The sequence below is a fragment of the Rosa rugosa genome, chromosome 1, assembly GCF_958449725.1.
Source record: "Rosa rugosa chromosome 1, drRosRugo1.1, whole genome shotgun sequence".
In the NCBI taxonomy this organism is placed as follows: domain Eukaryota; kingdom Viridiplantae; phylum Streptophyta; class Magnoliopsida; order Rosales; family Rosaceae; genus Rosa; species Rosa rugosa.
Window position 1 is genome coordinate 55,336,485 of NC_084820.1, and position 19,364 is coordinate 55,355,848.

At 37.7% G+C, this 19,364-nt stretch overlaps 3 protein-coding genes and 1 long non-coding RNA gene across 5 annotated transcripts; 1 reads left to right on the forward strand and 3 right to left on the reverse strand.

Moving 5' to 3' along the window:
• Positions 1–318: 318 nt before the first annotated feature.
• LOC133725541 (GDSL esterase/lipase 1-like) lies at positions 319–2,377 on the reverse strand. Its single transcript, XM_062152829.1, has 5 exons — positions 1,953–2,377; positions 1,739–1,860; positions 1,235–1,465; positions 893–1,148; positions 319–786 (listed from the first exon to the last, which is right to left on the reverse strand). The coding sequence occupies exons 1-5, from the start codon at positions 2,215–2,217 to the stop codon at positions 548–550; spliced, it is 1,113 nt and encodes a 370-aa protein (XP_062008813.1). The 5' UTR covers positions 2,218–2,377; the 3' UTR covers positions 319–547.
• A 3,403-nt stretch (positions 2,378–5,780) lies between these two features.
• Positions 5,781–6,961, forward strand: LOC133725543 (uncharacterized). Its single transcript, XR_009854495.1, has 5 exons — positions 5,781–5,880; positions 5,981–6,052; positions 6,277–6,397; positions 6,495–6,602; positions 6,688–6,961. It is a non-coding gene; the product is annotated as an uncharacterized LOC133725543 (long non-coding RNA).
• A 5,373-nt stretch (positions 6,962–12,334) lies between these two features.
• LOC133741891 (B3 domain-containing protein Os04g0386900-like) lies at positions 12,335–14,541 on the reverse strand. Of its 2 annotated transcripts, none has more exons than XM_062169602.1 (3): positions 14,365–14,541; positions 13,625–13,802; positions 12,335–12,945 (listed from the first exon to the last, which is right to left on the reverse strand). In XM_062169602.1, the coding sequence occupies exons 2-3, from the start codon at positions 13,754–13,756 to the stop codon at positions 12,640–12,642; spliced, it is 438 nt and encodes a 145-aa protein (XP_062025586.1). In that variant the 5' UTR covers positions 13,757–13,802; positions 14,365–14,541; the 3' UTR covers positions 12,335–12,639. The 2 variants fall into 2 exon arrangements, with proteins under 2 accessions (XP_062025586.1, XP_062025592.1); XM_062169608.1 differs by lacking the exon at positions 14,365–14,541 and adding an exon at positions 14,093–14,358.
• Positions 14,542–15,603: 1,062 nt separating this feature from the next.
• LOC133730784 (B3 domain-containing protein Os04g0386900-like) lies at positions 15,604–17,125 on the reverse strand. The gene is made up of 3 exons (XM_062158309.1): positions 17,043–17,125; positions 16,653–16,818; positions 15,604–15,909 (listed from the first exon to the last, which is right to left on the reverse strand). The coding sequence occupies exons 1-3, from the start codon at positions 17,123–17,125 to the stop codon at positions 15,604–15,606; spliced, it is 555 nt and encodes a 184-aa protein (XP_062014293.1).
• Between the last annotated feature and the right edge of the window lie 2,239 nt (positions 17,126–19,364).

The following is a 19,364-nucleotide window of genomic DNA, read 5'->3' on the forward strand; positions in this document are numbered from 1 at the left end:
AACCGAAGGCTCTTATGACATCAGAAACTCATAATTTTTATATCCACCGTTGCACAGTTTCTTACATCATCTCATGATCTCATCTTGTGGCCCTTGACATTTATTGTTACCCAAATACCTCTTAAGTTTCAGTTCTTTTGGTGTAAATATCAATTATGTAATGAATAACTATGTATAAATATGCTTCTAATTTTGATAATTTTAGTTCTGGTTGTCTTAGGGGTTTCAAGTTGTAATTTCTTTTCGCTCCTCAAAAAAAAAAAAAAAAAAAACTATGTATAAATATGCTATAGTAAACTTGAAATTTGAGTCCTTGACTGGAAGATAAGATGTATCCCAATTCTTATTCTATACTTCAAATAGCTCTAGCTCTTTCAAATTGATGTAACGTGCTGTGACATCAGGAGTATGGCTCCACCATAACTTGGACCATAGGATATATCCCAATTCTTATTCTATACTTCAAATAACTGGAACATAAAATGGATCCCAATTCTTATTCTATACTTCAACTAACTGGAACATAAGCTGTATCACAATTCTTATTCTATACTTCAAATAGCTCTTTCAAATTGATGTAACGTCCTGTGACATCAGGAGTATGGCTCCACCATAACTTGGAAAGTTTCTGGTTATACCTTTCTGTGGGATGGCCGGAATCAAAGTAGACATAGTCAGTAACATTGTCACATAACTCATACTCAGTCATACCTCGCTTCCCTCCGCAGCTACTAATTCTTCTTAATGGACCAGAGCCACAGCATGCCATCTTTGCTTCCTTGAAACCTGTACAACATACATAATAAGGCACATTAGAAAATTGGGATCAGCTTTTGACACAGGCACAGGACAAACTAAAACTCAGAGGACTAGTTATGATGACTGTATTTACCATATTTTGATGGATTATGAACTACGTCATTTGCGTAAGAGTATAAATCTGGATTCGAGTATACGAAGTCTTGAAGCTGTCCTTTCAGCTCCAGGAGGGCTTTAGCAAGTACTCTATTGTGGAGTTTTGAAAGTGCATTTACTTCTTCATTACAGGTGCTTGTGTTTCCTGGTTTAACTATTCTCAAGCCCGGTATGCAACCCAAATTCCCTATGCCTTTAATCCCAAATTTTCTTCCTCCTTTCTCGTATATTTCCTGAAAAAATGCATTGGAGGTAAGTAACTCGTCTGAATTCATTTTTGGATTCATAAACATATTCAAAAGATGACATTATATATTACTTTGATCACATTTGTAAGGTTTCCTATCACCATGCCAACATATTCTTCATGTGAGTGAGACTCGAACAAACTTGAATTCGCTATGAATGGGAAAGAGTAATCACCGCTTCCGATGGCAATCAAGTAAACAGCTTCGGACAACAATGTGTGAGCTTCTGCTTCACCTAGTCTGTGCCTCAACTGCTTCTCCACATTTTTGAAATAACCCAGTTGAGTTTTAAGGTCCAACACCTGCAAAAAAGAAATCAATCAAAAAAGGATACCTCATAATGTTTATATAAATATCATATAAATGTGTCCATGTGTTATGTGGAAGCAGAGTCAACCAAAATAATTTTCATGAACAATGAAACACTATCTACGAGTTCGCAGCCAACAATAACCAAATTATTTTGACTTTGGTTTTGTGACTATATTGACTAGCTGTTGTGCAGGCTCTATAACACACACACACAGAGAAAAAAAAAAAAAAAAAAATCTTATGGAGGCAGAAGATCGACATACAAATCCTTGATGAGTTTCAGCTAGAACACCAGCCCCAGAAGATGCAAAGTTCACCCCATTAGTATAGCTGTCAAAACCCGGCTGTAAGTATGGTGGAATCATTGGCAAGTTTGCATATTCAGCTGCAGAAACAATTCCAAGTTAACAATTTATCAATTATCTCATAATCCCATGTGTTAAAAGAAACAATTGACATTATGTACAACAAACTTACCAATGATATCTGGGATTAGACGACCATCGGAGAACCTACCAGTCGGGTCGCTGAAGAAGGTTTCCCCATATGGGAAGAAATTTGCTTGAAAGAAAGTGGAAGTGTTTATGTAGTTATTATTTCCAACATCAAATGTTGAATCCCCGAAGATGAACAAGGCTGCATGTTTTCTCTGATGCACAGAATGGCCATAACAGCCACTTTGAATAAGAAGGGTTGCACAAAAAGCCAGGACATATACTTGAAATCTTGAAGAAGTTGCCATTCTTTTTATGGTACGTATAAACTTCTCATCTGTTTGAGATCGATATACATATATGGGTGGGTTTCTGATTCAGTTTGGAAAAGTCAGACCCAATATTAACTAGTCAGAGACTATATCAAGATGAAGCTTCTTGAAGGTTTTCAGAGTCTAACACCGTATCAAAGTTAAACTACATATACACAGAAAAAAATACCTTAAATCTGATAGTCGAATGCGCTAATCACGCGGAAAATGATTGAAAACAGTTGCAAAGAGGAACACGTAAACTAACAAGTCTCTCCTCTGTTTCACTTTTCTTTGTTAAAGTCGTAAATTTAGATAACAATTCGTGTTCCTCGTGTTTGATCCTTATCCTTCTTCTCTGTATTTTTTTCCCTGGGTGTATACATTACATTTCTTGTCTTACTAGCGACGAAATGATATAACACGGAATTGTCATAGATCGTATTTCAAAGATGTCTTAGAATATACAAGTCAGCAATCCCGTATTGAGGACCATCAAGTGGTTGTGTTTGGATTGGTTTCTTGTTGATTCAGTGTCTATGGTTTGTGTTTTTGTATCGAATACGCTGGAAACCAGATTCTGTTTGATTGAGAATATCTGGGTTTAGGAATACCAGTTAATTGAACCAACTGTTGGATTAAATTTTACGGGTGTACAGATGTTATCAGGGCTGCGTTTTTTGCTTAATTGTGTGGCAATGGCGTTGTACATGGGCAGATTGAATTGGGATTGTGAAATTAGCATTGAAAACCCAGGATTCGGAGGATAACAGGACTAAGAATCATCTTTACATTTGGTCTTTCAAAGCTGACGTTAGACTAACAGCACGTGTAAATCACGTGCTGTAACCACAAAATGCCACTTGGGTGGGCTGAAGAAGCTCCGCACATGCTTGCTCAGCATGTGTAAGAAAAACTCATTACAAAAAATATTAGTAAAAATTATTTAAAAAAATAAAAGGAAAAATAATCATTTTTGTCGCTCAGTTATGACTTGGTTGACACTTTCATCATTATACTTTTAAAAATTTCACTTCAATAACATAACTTAAACACTATCTATCACTTTGGTCACTGTCGTCAACTTCACTGTTAATTTCTTATAAAGGGAAAATTGTCCAAATAGTGTCTGAACTTTTCCGGACTATTAACTTTCATACCTATATTTTGAAAAATATCAAAATAGTACCTGACGATTTAAGCCCGATCCAATACTCATACTTTCAGGGCATTTTAGTCAAATTGAGTACCAAAATCTTCTTTTTGCCTTTTCATTTTCAGATATTTTGGCAAAAAAGAAAGAAGAAAAATTCTAAACTTTTCTCAAAGGTTATTGGGTTAATTACATATAAGTGCATATTTGAATGTTTTTTTAGCCATAAGGCCACCAACTAGTTTTTTCCCTCATAAGGCCACTAGATTAAAAAGGGTGTTATATTTTGGATATTAAAAACCAACATATTTACATAAATGCCACTAGAGTAAAAAGTCAACAATCATTCTCTCTCTCCTCTTCGACGAGACCTCCGGCCAACTTCCGGCGAACTCCCGCGACCACAAAAATTACTATCACTAGCACCAAAAGCTACTCTGATGAGATTTCCGGCAACCTCCGGCGAGGTCACAATTGCTACTATCACTAGCAACAAAAGCTACTGTCACTAGCAATAAAAGCTACTCTGGTGAGATTTCCGGCAACCTCAGCAATATAACAAAAGCTACTATCACCAATAACAAAAGCTACTCCTTACCAAAAAATCTATGCTCCTCAAAACGAAAAGCTACTATCCCCACAAACAAAAGTTACTGTTACCAGCAACAAATGCTACTCTCACCAACCCCAGAAAACAACTCTCACCAACAACAAAAGCTGCTTGCACCAACACCAAAACCTACCCTTACCAACAACAAAAGTTACTGTCACCAACACCAACGAGCTACTCTCACTAACATTAGAGAGCTACTCTTGTATCAAAAACTACTCTCACCATCAACAAAAGTTGCTCTCACCAACACAAAAAACTACTATCACCACCGTAAAAAACTACTTTCACCACCGACAAAAGATACTTTCACCAACGTCAAAAACTACTATCACCACCACAAAAAGCTACAATCATCACCACCAAAAGTTACTCTCACCAACAACAAAATATACTCTCTTCAACATCAAAAACTCTTCTCACCAACAACAAAACGCTACTTTCACCATAACTGATAGCTACTCTCACCAACTCCGAAAGCTACTCTCACCAACATTGAAAACCGCTTCACTTGCTCTCTTTCTGAAATGATACAAGTGCAAGACAGATATTGCCAAAATTCAACCACCACTACTACACAAAAGGCTTCACACGACACCTCTCAGACGACGTAACACTGTTTTCCGTGGTGTGAATAATTTCTCATTATTGAGACGACGGTTGTAAAATTTCCGTCTTCTAATATGAATTCAACCAACGGGTGTTTTTCATGCTGAAATTATGTATTGCTTCAGAAGACGTTTATAAATGGAAGCGTGGTGTGAGGTTAAATTGTCACAGAGGCAGCAAGTTTCGCACCAATTGGCACCAGTTAAATTTACTCAGCATGTAGTGTTTATACGACGGTTACTTTAAAACTGTGGTGTGAATCTATAGATTTGCAAGTTAAAAAATGTTCACCGATATTCCCTCCCATATTTCCCTCCATTTGTCTCCCCCAAATTTAGTTCCCTCTCAGCAGGCAATATGAGGTGGGAAAATTGAAAATTTTGAAGTGGCATTCAAACAACGTATATGTGAAAAACCATGGTCTGATGTCTTGTATATGCATGCATCAACTAATTAATGGCTTATCTGCCCGGCATGTGTCGTACCTAGCTGGAACACTTAATGAAAAAAAAAAAGTCCTTCCCACAACTAATGCTTAACCTAGCAGCCTCGAGGCCCTCGACACATGCAGCTGTTTCTACTGAAGAATACGGAACGAGACTAAGTGTGGATCATGATAGGGAGAGAGAGAGAGGGACACAAGCATGTATAGTGGTTCACCTTGCCCTTGAGGCAAGGCTACGTCCACTTAGATATTTTACTATGTAGTGAGGCCAAGTAGCCTTTGATAGTGATACAAGTGAGGGGATCATGGATCCATCCCTTCTAAGAAGGGGAGGACTTCCCTTTATAGCTAAGGGAAGTCCCCATCTATTCTATATTTTCGATGTGGGATACAATGTACATATTGCTTCTCTTGAAGCCTCTTGGGGAGCATGGGAGGGTGGCCTCCCTACGAGGTACCGGCCGACCTCCACCATAGCGAGGTAGCTCGGGTGTCGGACTACCGGATGCATGTCGTAGGCGGGACTATCCATGTCGCGGGGCCCACCTAAGAGGTCGTTGCTTATGCTTGGCGGTATGTAATATAGGTGGTATGTACAGCAGCATTGCCCCAAACAGCCAAACTATACCTCGAGATACTCGATCACAACATTGCCCCCAAACTATACCTCGACATAGCGCCTCCAAACCACGACTCGATCTCTCCGAATCACTCTGACTCACTCCATAGCTACCCGGCCCCGACTCACTCCACGGCCCTAAACCTTAAATCCACCGCCTCTAAAGGCCGGACTCTGGTGCGAATCTTTCGAAGCCCTAAGTCGGAGATTTGTCTTCGAATCTGGTAAGCCCTAAAATTTGGGGGTTTTTGGTTTCTCGTCATCTCATTCTTTTGATTTCACAAATCATGCTTTTGATTTCGGGTTCTTCACTTTTGATTTCAGGTGTTGAGTTCGGGTTCTTCACAAATCACTCTTTTGATTTGGGGTTTTGACTAACTGGAGATTCTGATAAAGGTATAATACCATCACTCTCATCTTTTGATTTGGGGTTTTGACTAACTGGACATTTTCCGGCCCTGACTTTGAACAAATTGAGAATGTTGTTTTGATTTTCTTCACTAGTTTAAGACGGATTTTTAATGGAAGATTTGATATCAATGTGTTGTTGTTTTTCTGGTTTTGATCACTTTAAACGTGAACCCACTAGTGATTTGCTTTGATTTCCTTCTCCCTATTAGGTTGACGGAAGATTTCAGTGGATTGTTGTTGGACGAGAACCCGGTGGCACAAGCTATCAAGCTACTGATAGAAACGAAACATGTTCTAATATCAAATTTATCAGCTATCGGAAATGGAACGGTATGTTTTATCAGTTCTTGAATGTGTGTAACATTTTTGATTCATGATGAAAATTTGTGTCATTCAATATGCAACTTAACTACATTTCTGTGTGTAGCCTGAAGAATTAGCAAAACAGTTCTGGTATTCGTTTGTTTTGTTCTCGGTGAAAACATTGAGTGAGAAGAGTTCTGATAATTCACAAATTGACAGCTGCTAAGCTGAAGTATGTTGTTTGTCAATCTACTTTTTTTTGCCCCCCTTGTAGCTTATGTTGGTTGCTCATGAATTCTTCTCATTTTGTTTTTCAGTTGCTTCCAGCATTGTGGATTTCTTTAAGGAGCTTCCACAGTTTATTGTTAAGGCCGGGCCAATTTTAAGTAATCTGTATTAATGAAGACCTCCTTATTAGCTAGTCTCTTGTTTGCATTTGTTTTCTTCTGCTAGTGTTTTCATCTTTGACTCGAATATATTAATTACTTCTTCTATTTCTAATTATCTGTTAACATGGCTGTTTCTCACAAGATATATGGAATTCTTTTCAGGTACATCATGGAGGTTCTGGGACAGCTGCTGCTGGTTTGAAAGCTGCGGTAACGTAATTGCTTATGCTATTCTTTGAAATCTGACATTTTTGAATGAAAGCTGCGGTAACGTAACTGCTTGTGCTATTCTTTGCAATCTGACATTTTTGAATGATTCAACGGCATATCTTTGGTATTGTGATTAACTTTGGTAACTGCTCATTTTTATGCTTGATTATCTTTGGTATTCTGATTAACTTCTGTTATCTTTTAAAAGATCCCTTCTGTGCTTATTTGGTTTAGTTGAAGCAACTTTATGTGATATTGGCTCAAATTGGGAATGATCAAGATCAATGTCTTTTAACTAACTATTCGGCAAAAGGCTGTTTACTTGGCACTTGTTATTGATATTGAGATTTTGTCCTTGTTCTTCTTCTCTTGCTTGCTATTTGATTTCCAAAATTGAAACTTTAACTGAAATTAGTCGACTACTTTGAGTTGATGACTTTTAGAGTAATTGAATTGGTCAGCCATTATCGACTACTTTGTGATTATTTTCCTGGACTTAATATATATCCTTCCTTGGTTTAACACTTCGAGTTCTGTCGTAATTCCCATAATTCAATGAATACTATGTTTCACTTTAGATTAATGTTTTGTCTCTTTTTCTGTGCTACTTGTAATTGTTTTTCTATGTTACAGGGCCATCACATAGAGAGAATAATGGGGATGATGAGAGGATAGAGAACTTGGCCAGGAGGTCAAATGACCAATCTGAACAATGTTGTGGGAGTAATGAGATATGCTCTTATGAAGTTCTTTGGGATGGTGAATGTGATACTGATTCAAAATCGCTTCTCAATAAGTTTGCAAGAAAGGTAAGGTGCCTCTCTTTTTATTGGTCCACTCACATCTCTGGCTTGTTAAGGTTTTCTCTCTCATTCATTGGATCTATTTTGATTTCTGTTAGTACTAGCTGTGGATTTGGGTAGTAATTCCAGTAACTCTATTGTTAATCACCATTTCAATATGAATTCAGAGACTTTTTTCTTTTCTTTTCTTCCATGAGACAATTTCATCATATGGTCAAAATTTGAGCTGCATATATTCTGTAAAATATAGATGTCTATAGCCTAATAACAATTTTTGGTAAGAAATCTTGGTTAGCATGATCAATCATACAATATCTCTGTTTACTTTGAATATTTCTATATTTGTCACAAGGACCCGTTGGTGTTTCACATTTTGCAACTTTGTTAGTGCAATGAATTTCGCATAATTAATCATGACATTCATATTTCCACAGGCGTCATTCAAACTTTCATGGTGGTGCAAAGGTGACCAGAGTGACCAGCACAAGCATGACATTGTCTCTTTTGAAAGAGGAAACATAATAACTGCAGAGCGCAGCAGTAAACAGATGAATTAACTCTATCTAAACATTCACTTTTATTTCAGATTTCTTTGAAGGGGAAACTCACCCACAGACTGTGCTTATACTGACCAAACCAAATTCAACTTATGTTCGAATTCTGTGTGCAGAAATGGTCAGGTATGGATCTTATCCTCTGTCACTTGTGGAATCAGATGCCACCCATTTGGTACTCTTGTCAATTCAGGGTTGTGATGTGGGATTCAAAACATTATTGCAAAGGTAACCCAGTAACATATGTTTGACCTTCCTCTTTTTTTTTTTGTTATTTTTCTTTGTTACAGTTGTTGGACTTCAATGTTTGGAAGACTGCTTGGAAAAGAACTGCTGAGAACTGAATTAAGGAACTTCTCTTGCTTTTGTGTAGTTTCTCTGCAAATAGTTTCTAAAAGAACATGGTTTTTGTTACAGTTGTTTTTGTCTTTATAGTGATTATGGATAATGATCCTCTGTGCTGACTTTATGTGTGTATATATGTGCAGTAATTCGTACCTGAATTTATAAATTAATGTATGTATATGGCTGGATTATGCTAATTGAAAAATCGACAAGTGGATCACTACTGTTAAGGTCTGTTTCTGTCCGGAGTCAACATGTAATATATTCAGAGTATTTCTTTCTGTTTTTGGTTGCAATCTTATATTTTTTTATGTGGAAAAATTCCTATATTGTTAGGCATTATTGATCTATTATACAAATTGATTACTGTAGTCAACTATATTTCCATGACTAATATGCATAAACCTTGTTCATGCTAGGGTCGGAGAAAACGAAAACTTATGTGCAGCAATATCATGCAAGAAGAAGAAAGCCAATGTCTTCGTTCCATTAATTGGAGTAGTTGGTGGACTTGCTATAGGCATCTCACAAGGGTCTGATCTAATCACTGCCCTTTACTCTTGAGCCTTGATCCTTGTCCACCTCATCTTAGGCCTTTTCGTTTTGAGGCTATGCTATTATGTTTGTAGCATCAATGGTTATATTATTTAGCATGAGAAGAAAAAGAAACAAGGTAATGAGCTCATGGCTGCAAAGTCTGCTGAAGCTCATGGACTGGAAGCTCTGAAGTGCAATAGGCTTGAAATTTATTTTTAGGGCTGGCCTGACAATTTTAAGTACATTTTTGGATGTATTTTGCAATGGGGTTTTCTTAGATGTACTCCATTTGTGTATCAATAGTAGCATATATTGTCAAATCCATTTAGGTACATTTTTGTGGATTATAACAATCATATATATATTGGTAAATTACTATTTATTTGGTGATTTTTGATTCCAGCATTGAATATGAATCATTCTAGTAGGACAACAAATGAAAATGTCGTCTGATGAGGATTATAGGGTGGATTCAAACAAATTTTCAACAATTCACACGACGGTTCTTATCGATATCATTGTTGGATGCACACAAAGACAACAAGTATTAGCAAAAACCATTGTCTCAAATGTCACCATACAACGGTTCGAGTTATATCTGTCGTGTGAAGGCACACATACACTGAACCGTGGTATGAGTAGAAGTCACACCACGCTAGAATCCTAAAAACCGTGGTATGAGTAGAAGTCACACCACGCTGGAATCCTAAAAACTGTGGTATGAGTAGAAGTTACACCACGGCATATTTTTGTCAACAGCTTGTCGACAGCATGTCGGCAGATCTGCCGGTCCATCAGACGACGGATTCAGCTGCAAACCGACGACCCAATGATCGGTATACGACGGTTGAAAACCGTCGTCTGACAGCGTTTCATCAGACGACGCCTCGATAGACCACGGAAAAGCAAAACGTGAGACGACAGTTTTAAACTGTCGTGTGAAGCCTTTTGTGTAGTAGTGCACAAAAACAAAAACACAAACCAGAATAAAACACCATCAGAAACATAGATACCATAACATCAAAATTGAACAATGAGGCATAAAATTAAGATCCAATTTCATTACCATAACTCAAAACAATACAAAAGCTACTCAGAAATCAAAACAACTGTAAAATCCATAGTAGTTACACAAATCAAACCAAAGCTATCAAATTGAATGACAAATAACAATACAGGAGTTTCTACCTTCTCCAAAAACAGTAACAATTCATGATTCAAACCACAAATCTATAAGAAAATCAAAAACTTAGCACAAATAAAACATAGACCGATCAATTCCAAATGCAGCCGAAGTTACCCGGGTCGAGATCGTACTGTACGGGTCTGAGTGAGCCGGGAACAAAGTCTCCACAACCACAGCAGCCACGCCCTCCCTAATGTGCTAGTCGGCGACCTCTTCTTCATACGCGGCAGCCGCCGTCAGAGCCTGCTGAAAATCCAGGACTCCGACTAACCCCAGCTGCCCTTATTCGTTCACGTACGTCCTCACGCACGCAAGATCTTCTCAGAGGACTCGGAAATCGCCTGGAAGACCTCTTGCCCGGTGGCCGGAGTCGATTTCCAAGAAGAAGAAGAAGAAGAGCAGGCGATTAGTCGAACACCGATCTGGAATCCTCTCAGGCTGAATTAGAGGACACCGACGACCTCGTATCTCGATGAGGAGCGTAAGGTCGCCGGAGTTGAACGACGAGGCGATATCGAAGACACCGATCAGATCAGATCAGCTTCATCTTGAAAGGATGGCCGGAGCCTTAATCGGCGATGGGGTGGCTGAGCTTTGGTCAGGTTTGTGTTGTGGTTCAATTGATGGTGACGGTGATGAGAGATGGTGGCCGGAATTGGTGCTTTCCGGTGATTGCAGACGGAAGAGAAGAAGAAGAGAGATCGGGGAAAGAAAGAGAGAGAGAGAGAGAGAGAGAGAGAGAGAGAGAGAGAGAGAGAGAGAGAGAGAGAGAGAGAGAGAGAGAGAGAGAGAGAGAGAGAGAGAGAGAGAGAGAGAGAGAGAGTGAATTTCTTTTTGTTTTGGCCAGAGACAGATCATAGAGTTAGTTTTCTTCCACGAAGGGTAAAATTGTCAGGGTGTAAATAATTTAAAGATACATGTGGCCTTATGTGTACAAGAAAACTTTAGTGGCCTTATGACTAATTTAATTTTCAAACTGACACTTGTGTGTAATTTTCTAAAGATTAGACTATTCTGAAAGAGAGACTAAGCTTGATCCTTCTAGCTTCTTCAATAAATATAGCCAAATTTTAATATTTTTTAGTAATTGGACCAAAATATCCTTAGTTTTAACAATGTGTAATGAAGTATTTAACGGCAGTTACTCAAGTGAAAAATAAATCTAAACTTAAGTGACTATAGCGATTTTTTTTTTAAAATAGAGTGACCCAAAGTGTCGATTGAGTTATTGTTGAATGACTAAAGTGATAATTTTTCCAAAATAAAATACAAAATTATCTGCAGATAGTTGGTTGTTATCTGCAATGAAAGTGGGTATTTTTCATGGAGTGGGTAGTTTTTCCCACGTACTCATATGTTTCACCATTATTGTTTTCTTCTATTTTTCTGTTTCTTTTGTAATTCGACTATATTATCCCTATCTATTTTATAAATGCTAAAGTTTATTAATATTTCAGGATTATTTTGGTACATTTATTTAATTTTGGTTTTTTTTGGCTGACAACACCTCTTCTGTTAATAATAGTATAGATAAGAATATTATTGAACATGATCTTCTGATTACTATACTAATAGAATAAGAAGGCTTTGGTTAATAAAATGGTGCGATAGAGAGGCTTTATTGCTCTCCTATCCACGATTTTTTAGCCCAAAAAAATAAATAAATAAATAATTAAAAATAAAGTAAGATGTACTCCATATCAAGAAGTAATTGAAATTAGTACTTGTTATGAATAAGCCTATTGGCCCTGAAGCACTTCTCTCACATAACATGTCCCAATTGACAGTAGATGTTATTCCCTCGCAAAATGTAAGTGATCTGAAACTGGCACATTGTATCATCTGTATCTGATTTCTTTTACCAAAAAAAAAAATCATAAAATATTGAAAAGATGGGGATTATATTCAAAAATTGTAATAAGTGAAGACTCCAAGCTCTATAATTGAACAATTTAGATTGATTTTGGGAGGAAGAGTACAAAGGTGGCTGATTCGATTCATCAACTAAGAGACTGCATAAATCAGTAGTGCTCCCTCCTATCTAGATAATAAACCAAATATGCACCCCACGTTCTTCTCATGTTACTAAGATAAAATCGTGTCAAAGTACAGCACAAGACCTACACAGAAACACATATCTAAACATATTAAAGAGTGGCAGGAATCTTACTATAGGCTCTACTCAGTTCCTGACCAGTAATGTCATTCAGGAAATTCATAATACATCCATGAAAAGGCAATATTGTTATAGAATAATGGGCTTCTCGGCTTCGTCACCTTTTTCCTTCTCTAAAAGTTCAGCTGGGATGTCACCTCGGAGGATTTGGACTCTTAATACTAGTTTTGTACTGCACTCCATGACTTCAAACACGCATCCATCTCCAGCCTTCAAATTGTTGTCGTCAATAAATGCTTTCCATGACTCTTTGTCCAAGCCTTTGTGCTTTTTGTTTGATCCATCACATGTCATCTCCCAACTCTTTCCCGCAAAGGTGAGAACCGTAGGGAATGAACAAGATGGTAGTATTGGATGAAGTTTGGCTGGGATCCCCTATTTCAGACAAATGATTATTTCAATGAAAGAGTACAGCTAATTAAACCATCAATCCTAAGTCAGAGTAAAAGTCCAAAGTAGCCAATCTCATTCTTCGATTTCACTCAATCAGCTTGAATATCAACTTATAATGTTAAAATTAAGTAAATATGGCAAATCTCAGTCTATGATCTTCCTATGCAGAGAGCAGGGCATTATTACATGCAGTTCTTACCAAGAAAAACAAAATACATTTTGCTCATGTTTAACCACAATGCAACATTTGAAGACTTCAAATGGACTCACCAAAAAGTTCAAATGGAACTTATCAGAAAAATAAAATTGTGAATTAGCTAGCAATCACAATGACCTTCTCTACATGTGTAACCAGCAGGCAATATTTTGAACTCGGCTTCAAATTCTCTAGGCAGAAATAAACATGTAGTTCAAAACGATATATGGTTTTGCTAATTGAAAATTTCTTTAGCCTGAACAAGGGCAACCCTTTATCTTAAGATAAGAAGCATTCAATTGAACAAACTGTCACTTAGTTGCCAATAACTATGAGGTAAAGATCAAATGGTCTGAATATGCAATTAAGGGTTTTCCCATGGAATAAAATCACCAACTATGATCACATGGACATCATCAAGAGTAGAGAAACCATTTATATGAGAACCTTCAGAAGGATAATTACCAGTTTGTAAAACGGTTTGACATGTGTTTTTGCTAGTATTATATCAAAGTAAGGTTTTCCTGAAAGAGGCCAAAATTCTTCCCCATGCAATTGAATTGTTGTATCTGATGAGGATTGAGCCGATTCTGCCATTTCAGGATCTTCTGCTTTGCCAACTGGGACTTAACAGAGAACTTATCTGCGATAAAGATGAGTACTACTACTAGCATCCTTTCCACAAAAATAAAACCAACAGTACAAAAACACAGAAAAAGAAACACTCTTTCATATGATGCTGATATCATGCATATGGAGCACAACAAACATAAATATTCTTAGTTACGGTTATCGATCCTATTTTTCATTGATACTTTGCTTAGACATTTTCCCTAGCCAATTACACCCTCAACTAATCCCTAGTGTTATCTTTCTGTTCTTTCCTGATCTGATCGTCTTTAACATCAGACAATTCTTGCTTGAAGCCCTTACCTAGTACCCACTTCTTTCCTTGATTTCAAGGAGCTAACACTCAAGATCCACCAAAGAATCTCAAGGCTTTCAAGACCAAATGTTGAAGATATTCAGAAAAAGCATTCAACAACACCAGAACCTTCTCTTCAAACACTGACATTGCAATTCTTTATATGAAACCGAAAAAGCTAAGACCACCCATTGCACATGGGTACATTAGAAATGAAGAACAAAAGGCATAATAATTCAAAATATAAGTGAAAATAGCCAATAGTGCTTTTAGAAAATACCTGTGTGGATAATATCTGGTGAAAGTTGCCTGAAGAGTGGAGAAATGCAAAGGGTAAGTATAGATACTTAAAGGAGTGGAGTAATCAGGGTTAAATTTTAGAGGGAGGAGTTTGGTGGTCTCAGTATAGTGTATACCATAATACATAGTTTCATTAATGGAGTCATAGCTGCATTTACCAAGGCATTTTGCTATTTTCAGGAAAGTTACACTAGCAAAAAGACAAACTTGTCACAACTTGGAGACCAACTTAAGCACAAAGAATCAAGAAACCAGGATTCCCGTGAACCAAACTTTAAAACCCACATGCCTCTTGGTAAAGGAAGTTCTCTGCAGTGAACTACATCACCTAATTTCACTGGCAAGAGATAATGGTGATGTTACAATAATGATGATGACTACTCTGTAGTGTACTATGGTGATATGACGTACTACTCCTCATGAAGTCACCTAAATGTTCTATATCACTAATGATAAGAGAAATTTAAAGCGAGAAAAATGTGTACATTTGATCTAAATTTTCATTGATGGAATTATATGGAGGCTAGGAGGATAGGATTGATGAATGGCAGGCCCCTATCTTGATCACATTTCAAAAGAAGAATTCAAGAACAATCGAATTCCTAATACTTCAAACAAAATATCCATACGCTTGTATTCAGGATCAGTGAAGTATTTGACAGAATCTACTAGTCTACTTGGTTATTGTTTGGGAGGACACACGTAAAAGTATATATACTTGGTTCTCATATGCATAAACATTAATTAAAATGTTTTGCTCCAAAATAAAGAGTAGATGTTCTCTCACAATATCCAACTGTCATGAAACAATCTCAGTAAGAGCCTACTTCTACAATCTCCATTGACAAGTTTATTCCATATTTTCTGGCTGATTTTTTCTTGCAATAAGAGAAATATACATAACTGATAAACAAGGAAAAATGAAGTAAGACCCATCTCCTCTGATATGAGAAGAAAATAAAAACCAATCTCTTTGGCGATAATTAAGAACATGAGTACAATTGCATTTTTCTGAAGGTATACATACATTAATGCTCATGTAACTAAAATGGTATCATGTCAAATTACACCACAGAACCTAGACATAAAACCCATAGATCTATACATATTAAAATCTAGCAGTACTCTCAATATGCTCTACTGAGTTCCCTATATTATATTAGCTCCTGGCCATTAATGCGATTCAGGAGAATGATAAACCATCCATGGAAAGGCAGTATCATTGTATGACAATGGGTTTCTCTGCCTCACGGTTGGCCTTCTCTAGAAGTTCGTCAGGGATGTCACCTCTCAGGATTTGGACTCTGAATCCTATTTGTGTGCTATTGCACTCCTTGAGTTCAAACACCAATCCATCTCCAGCCTTCAAATTGTTTTCATCGACAAATGCTCCCCATGACTTTCGATCGAATTGTTTATGACGTTTTTCTCCATTATAGGTCATCTCCCAACTCTTACCCCCAAATGTGAGAACTGTATGTATTGAACCAGAGGGTAGTACTGGTTCAAGTTTGGCTGGGATCCCCTATATCAAGCAAATGGTTATTTCAATGATCTAGACTAAAGCTAATATATTAATGATCCAAAATTACGGTAAAAGTCCCTATAAGCCGATCATGCTTTTCTGCTGCAATTACACAGCTCAGTTAACCTACAACCAACTATATTATAAAGGAAGATAGCTTATCTGGTAATACCATAAAAATATGTCAAGCAAAGCACTAAGATTTTTCAAGGTGATCTATTATGACCAAAGATATCAACGATAAAGTTCAGAAAATGTCAAAAGTGTATTAAAAATCTGCAGTTGCAAATATCCTAGTTGTTGTTGGCAGTAAACCCTGAAGTGCTCAGTCTGCTGTTATCAAAACATGATGGAAGACATGCATTTGAAGAATTTCAAATTCAACTTATACGACAACAAATTCAACTTGAAACTTAGGAACCATATGACCTTCTCCACATATCTAACAAAAAGGGAACATTTTGCACTCAGCTTCTTAGGCCTGTAGGCTCAAGCAAAAACGTAACCTGTAGCTGAACAAGGTCAACATTTATTTGACAATAACAAGTCTATATGTTCAAATTGACCAACCATTCTGATCATTGAACAAATTGTTACTTCTTTCACAATGATGATCTGATAAGATCAAATGATCACACCAGATATGATCATATGCACAGGCACCAGAAGTAACTAAACTGATCCAAAGAGATGGAAAATTCCACCATCTATGTAATTACGTAGGAGCTTGCAGGGATAGTTACCAGTTGGTAAATGGGTTTCACATGTGATTTCGTGAGTATGACGTCAAAGTATGGTTTCCCAGAAAGTGGCCAGAATTCCTCTCCATTCAATTCAACTACAGGATTCGATGAAGATTTGGCCATTTCGGGGTCTACAACTGGCTTCACAATTTCACATACAAATGATCTGCAACAAAGATGTGTACTATAAGCACAAAACACATAAACAAAAAACAAAATAAAAATCCTATGATGGACAAATAGATTTCAGATTTCAGTGATTATTGTGAGCAAAGATCCCCACAGTATCCGAATCTCCAAAATTTCAAGGCACTTTTTCAAGCCAACCTCATGTTTCAAAGTTTTTCAGACACTCAAATTGCAATTCTCTTTATGAGAACAAAAAACTACCCTTCACACATCAGTCCCTCAAAGATTGAAAAGGCAAAAACTTTCTCATAACCTGATTCCAGAAAATTGACAAACAGATGCATAATGGTTAAATTGGGCACAAAGAAAAGGTTTAAAGAGTGAAGACAATACCTTTGGAGTTAGTTGGTGAGAGTTACTGAAGAGTGGAGAAGTCTAAAGGGTAATGGCGGATACTGAAAAAGGAGTTAGATGGTCTCTAAATGGTAGCTCCTCATTCAAATACATTTTGCCATTTTCAAGAAAGTTGCTCTGGCAAAGAGGACAAACTTCTGAACTTGTGATACCTGGATTTCTTCTTCCGTTCCGTATGATCCTGTGAAGATACTGAAACGGGTAATCAAAATCCGACATAGGCTCGCTCTTGAATTGTCAGGCGTCACAGAATTGTGAAAGCAAAGTAATTTACTTTTCAGTGTCTTGTCTCATCAAACTTTTCTCTTGAAAAATGGGTCTGGCATATGATTGGCCAAAATACTTAAACAGCCTATTTAAATTTTTTTAATTAAAATTCTCAGTAAATATGGCGCGAAGCGAATCCTTTCTCTAAAAAAAATCACACTTTAAAATTCACCGCTTGTTTCTCTATTCTTTTATTTTATTTAAAACTAAAGAGAAAATATAAAATATAACTTTTCAGGAAAAAAAATGCTCTCTCTTCTGACTCTCGAAAGAGAGACTTCTCGACGGCAACCAATTCTGGCTGGTGGGGTGGTTCGTTACCTGTGACGGAGAGGGGTGTCTTTTCACCTCTCTTTGGTCTAATTCTTGGTGGTGACGGCTGTTTTCGACGGCACCCCTTGCTCCTGGGCCTTGGCCTCTTTCTGCTTGCTACTATCGCTGGTGATGATGGTAGCTCTGGTGGTTTTGGGTTTGATCTGAGATCGGGTCGGGGTTGGTGTGATAGTGCGAGGACCGATGCTTATGTTGTTGCGTTTGGTTGGATTTGGGAGACTGTTATTGGCTCTGGAATAGGGGGTGTTGCATGGAGACTTGAAGATGGCTCTGTTAATCAGGTTAACTTGGGCTCAAATCCGATCGAATGGGATCAGTTGTTTTTGGTGTTCGGGGAAGCAAGGATCGAGGGCGATCCCGTTTTTTCTTCAGCATCAACGCTTGCAGTTAGATTGGGATTGGACTTTGACGAGGGTGGTGGAGCTCTCTCCTCCTTGTTGGATTTGATCCCGGTGCGGGCTGGTCTGAGTGTGGACCTGTGCGGTGGAGGCAACGGCTTATGCGGCGGCAGTGGTGTGGATGAGGCTGACGCGTGGAAAGACTGCTTGGTGGCTAAGGACGCTAGGGTTTACCGCTGGGTTTTAGGTTTGTTGGGCCTGGGGTGGACCTTGGCTCATTGTTGGGGCTTTTGGGCCCGAGTTTGGATATTGGGTTCCCTGTGGGCTAAGATGGAGGAAATGCGAAAAAATGGAGGCGTTGTAGGGGATGCTATGGCATCCTTATCTACTAGCATACTAGCAATGTTTAATTTTCCCTTGGGTAGCAAGACCTAGTTGCTCGGTTGTCACATTTATTTTATTTGCTTCTGAGTTTCTAGGTTTTGTTAGAATAAAGGTGCTTGATTGTCCTTAAAAGTTGGGTGTACCCGGGAGTGCGAGGCTCTGTTTTCTTAGAATAGGTCTTTTGTATGTCCTAAATGACGGCTCTTTCTGTCAGCCCCTCAGGGGTGTGTCGTTTCTGGTACTGCTTGCTGAATTATAAAATTGACTGACCTCCTTCGATTCAAAATATATATATATATATATATAAAATAGAAGAGGGAAACATCAATCCAAAGTTCTCACTAAAAATAAAACTAATAAATGAAATAACAAGAATGAGATATGCGAGCTCGTTCCTCTGTTCTTTTATTTTAAAACAGAAAATATAAGATAGGAGAGGGGAATATCAACCAAAGCCTCTCACTGAAAAGTGAAACAAAGAGCAATTCTAGAGTAAAAAAAATAATAAATGAAATGACAAAGTGACGGGGCTAAAATAAGATATGTGGCTGGACTTAACACAAACTCCCCCAACAATATCACCTCTGTTGCCTCTCCAGATGTTGTTGAGGCCATGGCTTGTAGGGCTGCTTGCTCCCTAGCAATGCAGTCTCATCTTTCTCCTATTATTGTTGAGACAGATTGTCAGAGCTTAATTTATGCGATTGAGGCTGAGGGTGAGGAGACATCATCCTTGGGTCTTATTATTGAGGGCATCAACTACTCTTGGGATTCTAGTTGGTTCTTCATTGAGACATGTGTTTCATGAAGGCAACATGACTGCCCATAATCTAGCTAAATTTGCTTT